Raw genomic sequence first — 14,038 nt, forward strand, 5'->3', positions numbered from 1 at the left:
AGAGATTGAAAAGGTGGGGGGTCAGCCTGTCAGTGCTCAGACCATACGCCGCACACTACATCAAATCGGTCTGCATGGCTGTCACCCCAGAAGGAAGCCTCTTCTGAAGTCTCTACACAAGAAAGCCCGCAAACAGTTTGCTGAAGACATGTCAACAAAGGACATGGATTACTGGAACCATGTCCTATGGTCTGATGAGACCAAGATTAATTTGTTTGGTTCAGATGGTCTCAAGCATGTGTGGCGGCAATCAGGTGAGGAGTACAAAGATAAGTGTGTCATGCCTACAGTCAAGCATGGTGGTGGGAATGCCATGGTCTGGGGCTGCATGAGTGCAGCAGGTGTTGGGGAGTTACATTTCATTGAGGGACACCAACTCCAATATGTACTGTGAAATACTGAAGCAGAGCATGATCCCCTCCCTCCGGAAACTGGGTCGCAGGGCAGTGTTCCAGCATGATAATGACCCCAAACACACCTCTAAGACGACCACTGCTTTATTGAAGAGGCTGAGGGTAAAGGTGATGGACTGGCCAAGCATGTCTCCAGACCTAAACCCAATAGAACATCTTTGGGGCATCCTCAAGCGGAAGGTGGAGGAGCGCAAAGTCTCGAATATCCGCCAGCTCCGTGATGTCGTCATGGAGGAGTGTAAAAGCATTCCAGTGGCAACCTGTGAAGCTCTGGTAAACTCCATGCCCAGGAGAGTTAAGGCAGTTCTGGGAAATAATGGTAGCCACACAAAATATTGACACTTCAGGAACTTTCACTAAGGGGTGTACTCACTTTTGTTGCCAGTGGTTTAGACATTAATGGCTGTATATTGAGTTATTTTGAGGGAAGAATAAATTTACACTGTTATATAAGCTGCACAAAGACTACTTTTCATTGTGTCAAAGTGTCATTTTGTCAGTGTTGTCCCATGAAAAGATATACTTAAATATCTGCAGAAATGTGAGGGGTGTACTCACTTTTGTGATACACTGTATCTAGCATGTCAGATATCTGGATCTGAGTTGCCCGACTGGCAATGAGTGCTGTGTCGAACAGCCAATGAGAACGCAGGATACGGGGTGAAATGAAATGCAGGGGAGGAGTGTAAACAGGTGGGACAGGGGGATGATATAGTTTATATCAGAATACATCAGCACACACACAAGTTTTACAGTATTTCTGACCTGATCGTTCTCTACAAAACACCCACGCTGCATTGCAAACAATATTTATTAACCTCCAACTCAATACAGAACAAACCCTGCTGGTCGTGTTGCCAAATCCACTCAGATTCATTTATTTTTCCTCCTTGATTTCTGCATTTCTGGACGTGGTATCATTAAACCCCTCGTCACTTCTCACGTTTGTTTTCGTGACAGAACGTAGTTTGGGAGACCAGAGAAGCTCGCCTGCGATTCCAGTCGGTGATAGATGGTGTAGTGCATGACCCCCTATCACCCATCAGTCGTGTAGTGTGAAATACACACCGACCTGAAAGACTCCCGATTACAAGAGATCCAGTCGTGTAGTGAGAACTGTACAGCGTCCTGATGACTTGGAAAGTCGTGTAGAGTGAACCTGGCATAAGACGCTCTAACAAGTTCTATTGGAAGTCTTTTCTGCCAGATGCTACCCGGCTTCATAGTAGTTTAATTGTTTTCACCCTGTCCACAGCCTCACAGCATAAACAACAGCCAGTTAAAGGAGTCAACGTGCACCCAGTTGAATGTTTATGTTTAGTGTTAAGTGTGATGTTGACTGCTGCAATTTCCCATTGCAGATAAATAAAGTATCTCTGTCTGTCTGGCTCTTAGAATTTTAATAATGCAGTCAGCAGAAGAGGGGATCGTCACCCCCGTCCATCTACAGCATGAAGGATTCCAAAAGATAATCATTAAAAAGGAAGAAGATGAAGATGACGGATATTTCTGTAAGTAAATGTGGAGCATGATGCCACTTTTTTACCAGACAGTGAGGTACAGTACAGTGTGGTTAGTATTTGGGTCACTAATCAGTGGAAATAAGGGATTAGAACCCGTACTGTACCATATCGTCCACAACCCTACAGTTCCTCCAGGTGTTGAGTTTCTTCATAATCTGATGGAATTTCAGGTGAAGGATCCTTTCTCCCTGTGGACCACGACTCCTCTGAGGAACACCTCTCACCAGAGGACCAACATTGTGACGGGTTCCAGATAACGATCGTTAAGAAGGAGGAACCTGAATATGAAGGTAAATTCCATAGGCATTATACACCAGTCAGCCATAACATTAAAACCACCTCCTTGTTTCTACACTCACTGTCCATTTACCATATAGAAGCACTTTGTAGTTCTACAATTACTGACTGTAGTCCATCTGTTTCTCTACATGCTGTTCTTCAATGATCAGGACCCCCACAGAGCAGGTATTATTTAGGTGCTGGATGATTCTCAGCACTGCAGTGACACTGACATGGTGCTGGTGTGTTAGTGTGTGTTGTGCTGGAGGTTTTAAACACCGTGTCCACTCACTGTCCACTCTATTAGACACTCCTGCCTAGTCGGTCCACCTCGTAGATGTAAAGTCAGAGACGATCGCTCATCTATTGCTGCTGTTTGAGTCGCTCATCTTCTAGACCTTCATCAGTGCTCACGGGGCACTGTTGGCTGGATATTTTTGGTCGGTGGACTATTCTCAGTCCAGCAGTGACAGTGAGGTGTTTAGATCCACTCATACCAGCACAACACACACTAACACACCAGCACCATGTCAGTGTCACTGCAGTGCTGAGAATGATCCACCACCTAAATAATACCTGCTCTGTGGTGATCCTGTGGGGGTCCTGACCATTGTAGAACAGCATGAAAGGGGGCAACAAAGCATGTAGAGAAACAGATGGACTACAGTCAGTAATTGTAGAACTACAAAGTGCTTCTATATGGTAAGTGGAGCTGATAAAATGGACAGTGAGTGTAGAAACAAGCAGGTGGTTTTGTTTATAACTTGTACTAATATAAATGTATTTTATTATTTTCTGTTTCAGAACTGAACGACGATTCCTCCTGCTCCTCGTGTCCACGTTCCACCACAACCCAAAATCACCTCCACAATCACCACGACTTTTGCCACAGTGACACATATGATGCGCTGGTGAACATCACAGAGACCGAACGTGAGGATCTGACGCCCACCAGTAGCTCCGGTGATCAGCAAACGTCCTCCGGTACTGTCGACATAAACGCCTCACTCGGACGAAAACAGAAAGAAAGGAACGTCTGCTTGGATTGTGGGAAGTGCTTTAGCTCCCAGAGTCATCTCAGAACTCACCAGCGCATTCACACCGGAGAGAAACCGTATCGGTGCTCGCAGTGCGGGAAGAGTTTCAACGAACAGAGCAATCTCAAGGTACACCAGCGCATTCACACCGGCGAACGGCCGTATCAGTGCTCACAGTGCGGGAAGAGTTTTAATCGACAGAGCATTCTCAAGAAACACCAGCGCATTCACACCGGAGAGAGGCCGTATCAGTGCTCGCAGTGCGGGAAGAGCTTCAATCAACAGAGTCATCTCAAAATCCATATACGCACTCACACGGGTGAGAAACCGTACCAGTGTTCCGAGTGTGGGAAGAGTTTTAATAGACACAGTCATCTTAAAATACACCAGCGCACTCACATCGAAGAGAAACCCTATCAGTGCTCAGTGTGTGATAAGAGTTTTAATGAACATGAAGAGTTCAAACTCCACCACTGCATCCCAACCGGAGAGAAACCGTATCACTGCTCGGAGTGTGGGAAGGGTTTCAATCAACAAGCCGATCTCAAAATCCACCAGCGCATTCACACGGGAGAGAAACCGTATCCGTGCTCGTGGTGTGGGAAGAGCTTTACCAATCAGAGTACTTTGAATAGACACCGGCGCATTCACACCGGAGAGAAACCACATCACTGCTTACAGTGCGGGAAGAGTTTCAATCAACAAGGCGATCTTAAAATCCACCAGCGCATTCACACCGGGGAGAAACCGTATCAGTGCCTGTTGTGCGGGAAGAGATTCAATCAGAAGACTCATCTTAAAAAACACCAGCGCATTCACACCGGAGAAAAACCCTACTGCTGCTCAGAGTGTGGGAAGAGTTTCAACGAACAAGGTGTCCTCAAAATCCACCAGCGCGTTCACACCGGCGAGAAACCGTTCGAGTGCACACTGTGTGAGAAGAGTTTTACCGACCAGAGCACTTTAAATAGACACCATCGCATTCACACTGGGGAGAAACCGTACCAGTGCTCACATTGTGGGAAGTGTTTTAATAAACAGAGTCACCTCAAGATCCACCAGCGCCTTCACACCGGAGAGAGGCCGTACCAGTGCTCACACTGTGGGAAGAGCTTCAATGAACAGAGCGCCCTCAAAAAGCACCAGCACATTCACACCGGAGAAAAACCCCATCAGTGCTCGCTGTGCGGAAAGGGCTTTAATCAACAGAGTCATCTTAAAATTCACCAGCGCACTCACACCGGAGAGAAACCCTATCAGTGCTCAGAGTGCGGGAAGAGCTTTTATCAGCAAGGGGATCTCAAAATCCACCAGCGCATTCACACCGGAGAGAAACCGTACCAGTGCTCACAGTGCGGGAAGAGCTTTAACCAACAAAGTGATCTCAGAAAACACCAGCGCATTCACACCGGAGAGAAACCCTATCAGTGTTCGCAGTGCGGGAAGAGCTTTGCTTATTTATCAACACGTAAGAGACACAAGTGTGACGCCGAAGCATCTAATAGTGCCGAACAAACCAGCGGGTTAACTTTTTTTATGCCGCGTCCACAAAGCGATCACCAGCTGTTCTTATTATTGAATCAGCAGTTGTAATATTTAGCATTTGCTAAAATTATGTAGCCACTTTCTTTATTTACATTTCCCTTAATGTACTCTAGTGTAGTAGAGTAAGTTTCAGCGAGTGAGCAACTCAGTGTGAGTGAGTTAGGGAAGGATAATATGCAGTAACACTGTTAAACATACCGATATTGATGCTTAATCGATAAATAAATATTAAAATAGGGTATTTTAGTGCTACAACACACTACAGATGTATTATTAAGCTATTATTATAATGCACATGTCTTTGCGGTGTAAGACTGTATGTAAACTATATGGCCAAAATTACTTGGACACCTGACCATAAGTTCGTTGGACATGCCACCTCAGCCAGAGAAACAGCTGCTCTTCTGAGAAGGCTTCTTACAAGACAACGTAGTAGCTCTCTGGGAATCTGTGCCCATTCAGTTCAAACGAACACTTGTGTGGCTGCAGAGATGTTCACAAGTCACAAAATACGAGTCCGAGTCGAGTCAATATAATCTACACAAAACATATATTGGAAATGTAGCGTAGAAATAAAGAAATAATCTGTAAGTTCAGATAAAAACAACAACAGATTAGCGAGTGTATTTAGCCGTTTTACTTCGTGCCTTTACTTTCCTCCTCATTGTGTAAATGAATGTAATTTCTGTAACAAGAAGGTTCCAGTTAAAAGCTTCAACTGATACGTTTTGTTTTCATTACAGAACAAAAGCGCTCGATAAATCACGGCACAGCGGCCAAAATCCCAAACACAGCAAAAACCATCATAACCGCTGCTTACCTTAGCTTCTGTTCTTCCAGATGCTATTACATTTATAAGCGTGCGTCCCATTAGGAACAGAATCCGTTATTTTGTAAATGTGCTTATAATTAAAAACCTCCAAACCTTTCCCGGTCGTGAAGTAAAACAGGAAGTCGTTAGAAAGCCGATCGAGCGTTTCATTACCACGTCATCTGTGTGACGCAAACTGAATAAATGCAAATAACAGCATTTCTTACTAACAATTACAATCAGAAGCTCTGATTGGTTCAGAAAGCGGCTCTTACAACCATTAGCGCTGTGTGTGTAACTTACCTGTGACTCGAGTCCCCATCTCTGTGTGGCTGGCACTGATCTTGCTCGGGAGATTCCCAGTCTATTTTAGAGCTGTTGAGTGGGGCTGAGGTCAGGGCTCTGTTCAGGCCACTGGAGTTTCTTTTATTGTTCAAGCTGAAACAGGAAAGAGCCTTCCCTAAACTGTCGTTGCAGAGATGAAAGCATTTTTTATCTATATATAATTAATTTATCACACCTGTTGGCAATAATTGTGGCTGAAACACATACAGTGTATCACAAAAGTGAGTACACCCCTCACATTTCTGCAAATATTTCATTATATCTTTTCATGGGACAACACTATAGACATGAAACTTGGATATAACTTAGAGTAGTCAGTGTACAGCTTGTATATCAGTGTAGATTTACTGTCTTCTGAAAATAACTCAACACACAGCCATTAATGTCTAAATAGCTGGCAACATAAGTGAGTACACCCCACAGTGAACATGTCCAAATTGTGCCCAAATGTGTCGTTGTCCCTTCCTGGTGTCATGTGTCAAGGTCCCAGGTGTAAATGGGGAGCAGGGCTGTTAAATTTGGTGTTTTGGGTACAATTCTCTCATACTGGCCACTGGATATTCAACATGGCACCTCATGGCAAAGAACTCTCTGAGGATGTGAGAAATAGAATTGTTGCTCTCCAAAAAGATGGCCTGGGCTATAAGAAGATTGCTAACACCCTGAAACTGAGCTACAGCATGGTGGCCAAGGTCATACAGCGGTTTTCCAGGACAGGTTCCACTCGGAACAGGCTTCGCCAGGGTCGACCAAAGAAGTTGAGTCCACGTGTTCGGCGTCATATCCAGAGGTTGGCTTTAAAAAATAGACACATGAGTGCTGCCAGCATTGCTGCAGAGGTTGAAGACATGGGAGGTCAGCCTGTCAGTGCTCAGACCATACGCCGCACACTGCATCAACTCGGTCTGCATGGTCGTCATCCCAGAAGGAAGCTGACGCACAAGAAAGCCCGCAAACAGTTTGCTGAAGACAAGCAGTCCAAGAACATGGATTACTGGAATGCCCTGTGGTCTGATGAGACCAAGATAAACTTGTTTGGCTCAGATGGTGTCCAGCATGTGTGGCGGCGCCCTGGTGAGAAGTACCAAGACAACTGTATCTTGTCTACAGTCAAGCATGGTGGTGGTAGCATCATGGTCTTGGGCTGCATGAGTGTTGCTGGCACTGGGGAGCTGCAGTTCATTGAGGGAAACATGAATTCCAACATGTACTGTGACATTCTGAAACAGAGCATGATCCCCTCCCTTCGAAAACTGGGCCTCATGGCAGTTTTCCAACAGGATAACGACCCCAAAACACCTCCAAGATGACAACTGCCTTGCTGAGGAAGCTGAAGGTAAAGGTGACGGACTAAACCCAATTGAGCACCTGTGGCGCATCCTCAAGTGGAAGGTGGAGGAGTTCAAGGTGTCTAACATCCACCAGCTCCGTGATGTCATCATGGAGGAGTGGAAGAGGATTCCAGTAGCAACCTGTGCAGCTCTGGTGAATTCCATGCCCAGGAGGGTTAAGGCAGTGCTGGATAATAATGGTGGTCACACAAAATATTGACACTTTGGGCACAATTTGGACTGTTCACTGTGGGGTGTACTCACTTATGTTGCCAGCTATTTAGACATTAATGGCTGTGTGTTGAGTTATTTTCAGAAGACAGTAAATCTACACTGCTATACAAGTTGTACACTGACTACTCTAAGTTATATCCAAGTTTTATTTCTATAGTGTTGTCCCATGAAAAGATATAATAAAATATTTGCAGAAATGTGAGGGGTGTACTCACTTTTGTGATACACTGTACATTCAAAATCAGAAGGGGTGTCCCAATACTTTTGTCCACATACTGAGCATAAACTGTGTGTGTATATAAAGCTGACTTTAATGCAACGCTTAACATCACAGAAACAACATATCCAACTTAAAATGACTAGGTCTACAGCTTTATTTAGTAGAGAAAGCAAACATGTAAGCAAACAAAGTGCAAATAAAGTATTTTGCAGTGAATCACCTTTCCATCGTGTCATTGCTTTTTTAATTTTGACCTAATATTGTCCCTCACAGTGACACCAAGTTTTGGATGAGAATACCAGCACATTTACTTGCTGTGGGGACACTAAGTTTCCCGAGACACTAAAACTGCAGTGGTGGCAGGCAAAGATACTTCCTGGCTAGCTTGCTTACATTAGGACAGCTAGGGTGCATCCTCCAGCTGGACATAGGGTCTTCTTCCTTGTCAACTGTGGGCATAAGTAGGAAGTTCGGCTTCAACAGCGTCTTCATCAGAAGGTACAAAGGAGGACATGGCAAAATAACAAAAAAAAACAAATAAAACAAAATGATCATTGCAAATCAAGATCATTGGTGTCTTCTATTTAGACATCAGTGTTGCCTTGATGTCTAGACTTTCAACACTGATTTAGTCTTACTTGAACCTGGGGTCAAAAAAAGAGGCATTGTCTAGTACAGACTGTATTGCAAAAGCCTTATGCTGGTTGCATGTTTATGTTCACAGTCGGCTTCAGACAGGGTATCAGTAAATTCTTGTAGGTGCTTGACACTGGGGGGCCTCAGCGTACTTCATGCGGAGATGACGATCGTCTGGCTTCCGCGACCGATGCGACGTAATTACGAAAAAAGCGAACAACCACGGACGTCGCGCAGAGGCTTCGCTCGCCTTGGCGCACACATAGAAGCTGGACGAACTCCACGGACGACGACGCTCTGTGACGACGCCTGTGATTGGTCAGTAAAAAAAAAAAGGCGTGCCACGAAAACGAACATGGACAATTTTGAGGAGCGTCTCCACTGTGATCATCGGCTGCGTCCGAAATCTCATACTTCCATACCGGACAGTACGCAGTAGCGGGTAGTGTGTCCGAATACATAGTATTTATTAAACAGTACGCAAAAAGTTTCGCAGGAAGTATGCGGAGGCCTTAAGTACCAATCCCAAGACTGTATGAATAAGTGGGTTGCACCAGGAAAAGAATAAAAACTGTGTCGAATCAAAAGGAATAATCATGAAAGGGTTTAGCTAGCATGAAGACAACTAGTCAAAGAATCTCGCACACCCAAGGTCATGTTTTACCCTTTATGGCCTTCAGGGAAACAGGACATCTTGCAGACATCAGCTTTTTAAATCAAAGTCCTGGTTAATGAAAATAATTGATAAACATGGTTTATTACTCCATCAAGGGATTCATTAAGTAAATCATAGAGTGATGTCTACAGCCGGATTATTGATCTATCCGTGATGTTATTTGTTCCCCATTGTGTTTTTGGCCGAGAACTGCTTTAAAAGTACAGACTCCTGACCAAGACCAGAGATGGAACACCTCCCCTCACTGGTGTAGTTTTAGCACCAGGGTAGTGTTTGTATTTCCAAGTAACCCAAAACTCTTAGTAGATCACTGATTAGTGGTCTCTTAGGAGGGTGGTGGACAGCAGAAGCTCTTCATTGTTTTTTTTTATATGTTAGCTTCTCGTCTCTTGGTAAAGTCGTGGCTTTGTTGGGAAATTCTAGTTAAATTAGCTTGCTTTTTTGGGGTCTGGTAACTAAAATGATCTCGGAATGAAGTCCAGACAGGTAGAATCTGAGTTTTTGTTGTGGAACATTAACCACGTAATGTGTAGTAATTAATTATCCTAATCACTTCTCTGTTATATGTCTTAACTTGGCAATATTACGCAGATGAATTAATAAACTCTAATATTATTACTAATGTATGCAATAAATAAGAGATTATCACACATTTCCACAGTTTTGTTGTTTGAGGTTCATGCTACATCTCCCTATATGTGTACGGTCCATGTTACAGCTTTTTATTTTGGAGTTTTATAGCACTTATAGCTCCATTTAATGGCTTTAATGCTCCTTAGCTGCTGCAAACCTCTAAACCACAGCAGAAGCTGCAGTAGCTGATGTGCATCTGTAAGTCAAATATATATTTATTTATTTCATAAACTTAAATTATTAACTACATTCTAGTTAATAATAAAAAAAAGAGTTCATAATAAAATATCACTGCAATAATTTGAGAAGATTTAACTTCCTATTCATTTAAAAACGCAAACTGCTAGCTGCTTCGCTAACTGTTAGCATTACAGATGAACCGACTCATTTAATCCGATCCAGCAAAATGATTCAATTGATCGAAACTGATTCAGAGTTTCTTTATAGAAACAATCAAGTTCTTTTAGCTTTGTTTACAGGCCATTTTTACAGTTTTATGTTAAGTTCTTTTAGCTTTGTTTACAGGTTATTTTTACAGTTTTATATCAAGTTATTTTAGCTTTGTTTACAGGTCATTTTTACAGTTTTATATAAAAGCATCAAGTTCTTTTAGCTTTGTTTACAGGTTATTTTTACAGTTTTATGTTAAGTTCTTTTAGCTTTGTTTACAGGTTATTTTTACAGTTTTATATCAAGTTATTTTAGCTTTGTTTACAGGTCATTTTTACAGTTTTATATAAAAGCATCAAGTTCTTTTAGCTTTGTTTACAGGTTATTTTTACAGTTTTATGTTAAGTTCTTTTAGCTTTGTTTACAGGTTATTTTTACAGTTTTATATCAAGTTATTTTAGCTTTGTTTACAGGTCATTTTTACAGTTTTATATAAAAGCATCAAGTTCTTTTAGCTTTGTTTACAGGTCATTTGTACAGTTTTATATCAAGTTCTTTTAGCTTTGTATACAGATTATTTTTACGGTTTTATATCAAGTTCTTTTAGCTTTGTTTACAGATTATTTTTACAGTTTAATATCAAGTTCTTTTAGCTTTGTTTACAGGTTATTTGTATAGTTTTATATAAAAGCATCAAGTTCTTTAAGCTTTGTTTACAGGTTATTTGTACAGTTTTATATCAAGTTCTTTTAGCTTTGTTTACAGATCATTTTTTACAGTTTTATATCAAGTTCTTTTAGCTTTGTTTACAGGTTATTTTTACAGTTTTATATAAAAGCATCAAGTTCTTTTAGCTTTGTTTACAGGTTATTTTTACAGTTTTATATCAAGTTATTTTAGCTTTGTTTACAGGTTATTTTTATAGTTTTATATCAAGTTCTTTTAGCTTTGTTTACAAATTATTTTTACAGTTTTATATCAAGTTATTTTAGCTTTGTTTACAGGTTATTTTTACAGTTTTATATAAAAGCATCAAGTTCTTTTAGCTTTGTTTACAGGTCATTTGTACAGTTTTATATCAAGTTCTTTTAGCTTTGTTTACAAATTATTTTTACAGTTTTATATCAAGTTATTTTAGCTTTGTTTACAGGTTATTTTTACAGTTTTATATAAAAGCATCAAGTTCTTTTAGCTTTGTTTACAGGTCATTTGTACAGTTTTATATCAAGTTCTTTTAGCTTTGTTTACAGATTATTTTTACAGTTTAATATCAAGTTCTTTTAGCTTTGTTTACAGGTTATTTGTACAGTTTTATATCAAGTTATTTTAGCTTTGTTTACAGTTTTTTTGTAATAGTTTTATGTTAAGTTCTTTTAGCTTTGTTTACAGGTTATTTGTACAGTTTTATATCAAGTTCTTTTAGCTTTGTTTACAGGTTATTTTTTACAATTTTATATAAAAGCATCAAGTTCTTTTAGCTTTGTTTACAGGTTATTTTTTTACAGTTTTATATCAAGTTATTTTAGCTTTGTTTACAGGTTGTTTTTACAGTTTTTTATCAAGTTCTTTTAGCTTTGTTTACAAATTATTTGTACAGTTTTATATCAAGTTCTTTTACTTTTGTTTACAGGTTATTATTACAGTTTCATATCAAGTTCTTTTAGCTTTGTTTACAGGTTATTTTTTACAGTTTTATATAAAGTTTTTTTTTAGCTTTGTTTACAGACTTTTACAGTTCTATAGAAATACACCAAGTTTTGTGTACAGGAGGCTTTACAGTTTTATAGAAATGCATCAAGTTCTTTTGGTTTTGTTTACAGATTTTTATAGTTTACTTACTCTACTGCTGCTAAGCTCCAATCACACTTGCATATTTTTCAGTAAATGCGCCTCTGTGTTATTATTATTATTATTATTGTTGTTGTTATTAGAACATCTTTATGAATCTGAGAGAAAGAGCCCTCCAAAACCTGCATGTAGAGGGTTAAGAAACTCAGTAACAGACACTCGGAGGGAGTTTATACAGATAGAGATAACAGATGTACATGAAAGCAGAAACCAAATAAATTTATTTACAAGCAGAACCAAGGTAACGGTTGGGGTTGTTTGACATTCAAAGGGGGAACTATTACTGAAATGAGCACAGAGTTCAGAGTTTTAGGTGAGGGCAAAGTATTTTTCAAATCTGACACTGAAATTGGAGTAATTTTGAACCAAGTATTGTTATTTGAAGTCACATTCACTTTAAAAGGACAAGCAGTATTTACAATAGATAAGTCGTAGATAGATAACGTATCAATCCATTGTGTACGAGTTTCATCAGGTTTGAGTGGATTGCCCGCATTCTCCACCATTTTGTTAGAATATCAAGAAATCTTGGTGCGTTTCTATGCCACACTGGTCTTGATGTGTTTGCAGCGAGCAAACTGATCTGGTGCAGCACACCATCGATATGGGGACAGCGGCACCAATTTGATTGTGGCGTCACCAGCTGCCATTGGTGACAAAGCAGATCATGAGAGAAAAGATCCAAGAAATTGCAGCCGCCTGAGTGATTGAACCATCTAACAATCCATGGGCAGCACTGGCAGTCTTGGTTTGAATGAAAAGTGGAGATTGGAGTTTTTGGATGGACTATCAGTGACTCAATGCTGTCGCATGACGCATCCATGACGTGCTGGACTGGGTGGCAGGATCGAGTTGGTTTAGTTCACTCAACTTATGCAGTGGCTATTGGCAAATGTTGTTAGCCCCAGAGGCTAAAGACAAGACAGCTTTTACCATAGGGGTAGTCCTGTGGCAATTAATTCCTGTGGCAATTAATAAGTAATGCTCTTCAGACTTTGTAACACGCATTTGAACGTTTAATGGAGCATGTTCGGGTTGGTTTCCTGTGAAACCAATGTGTGGTGTATATTACTAGCCCTAAATTGCCCCGTTCAACTTTTTGGACTGTGTTTCAGGCTGGGATGTATATTATGATGTTCATGTCTGCAATGAAATACAACTGCTTTTTGCATTTTTCATACTTCACAAGTTGTGAATTAATTTATAAATCGATTGAAGTATAATGTATGAAGTATGTTCTAATAAATGAATAAATGTAGTGTTGAGTTCAGTAATCACATTCACTCCAGTAGGGGTGGTGATAAACCTGAACTGTAGATCAACCTTCATTTAACCATGAGGAAGAGAAAACCGCAGCAGCTGTTGTGTTTGTGCTAAAGTGAATCATCTGTAAGTAAAATGTTGATTTATTTATTTATTTATTACACTTTAATTATAAACTGCGTTTTAATTGATAATAAAACTAGAGTTCATGATAAAAATATCGTTGTGAGGGTTTGAGGTGCTTTAACTCCCTTCTTATTTAACCACACAAGATGCTAACTGCTCTGCTAACTGTTAGCATCACACACGATTCATTAGTGATGAACCGATTTGTTTGAACCGATTCAGCAAAATGAATCAATTGATCGGATAAGTTCTTTTAGCTTTGTTTGCAAGTTGTTTTACAGTTTTATAAAAACATGTTTAATTTCTTTAACTTTTTTACTTTATTATTATGTTTTACAGTACAATAAATTACTTGTACAGAGTCATTTTTGTCTGTTGTGTGTGATGTGATAGTCATTGATGGACAAGAGTTTTTTAGGACTCAATTATTGTCGAACTAATGGAGGAACAGCAATGGAATTACATTATGGTTTAGCTGTTTACATTATGGTGTGCCTGTATGAGTGGATCAGACACAGCGGCGCTGCTGGAGTTTTTAAACACCGTGTCCACTCACTGTCCACTCTATTAGACACTCCTACCTAGTCGGTCCACCTTGTAGATGTAAAGTCAGAGACGATCGCTCGTCTATTGCTGCTGTTTGAGTCGGTCATCTTCTAGACCTTCATCAGTGGTCACAGGACGCTGCCCACGGGGCACTGTTGGCTGGACGTTTTTGGTTGGTGGAC

General features: G+C 40.5%; 1 protein-coding gene and 1 pseudogene across 1 annotated transcript in view; both read left to right on the plus strand.

Moving 5' to 3' along the window:
• Positions 1–5,450, plus strand: part of LOC134336136 (zinc finger protein 271-like) — a 33,227-nt gene extending 27,777 nt beyond the window's left edge. The window contains exons 6-7 of the mRNA XM_063018833.1: positions 3,421–3,622; positions 3,791–5,450. Of these exons, the coding sequence (XP_062874903.1) occupies positions 3,421–3,622; positions 3,791–4,845 (1,257 nt within the window). The 3' untranslated portion in view covers positions 4,846–5,450. The remainder of the gene's footprint in view (positions 1–3,420; positions 3,623–3,790) is intronic.
• A 7,819-nt stretch (positions 5,451–13,269) lies between these two features.
• The window catches only part of LOC134336162 (uncharacterized), a 79,612-nt pseudogene continuing 78,843 nt past the window's right edge, over positions 13,270–14,038 (plus strand).

This window comes from Trichomycterus rosablanca, chromosome 2, assembly GCF_030014385.1.
Source record: "Trichomycterus rosablanca isolate fTriRos1 chromosome 2, fTriRos1.hap1, whole genome shotgun sequence".
In the NCBI taxonomy this organism is placed as follows: domain Eukaryota; kingdom Metazoa; phylum Chordata; class Actinopteri; order Siluriformes; family Trichomycteridae; genus Trichomycterus; species Trichomycterus rosablanca.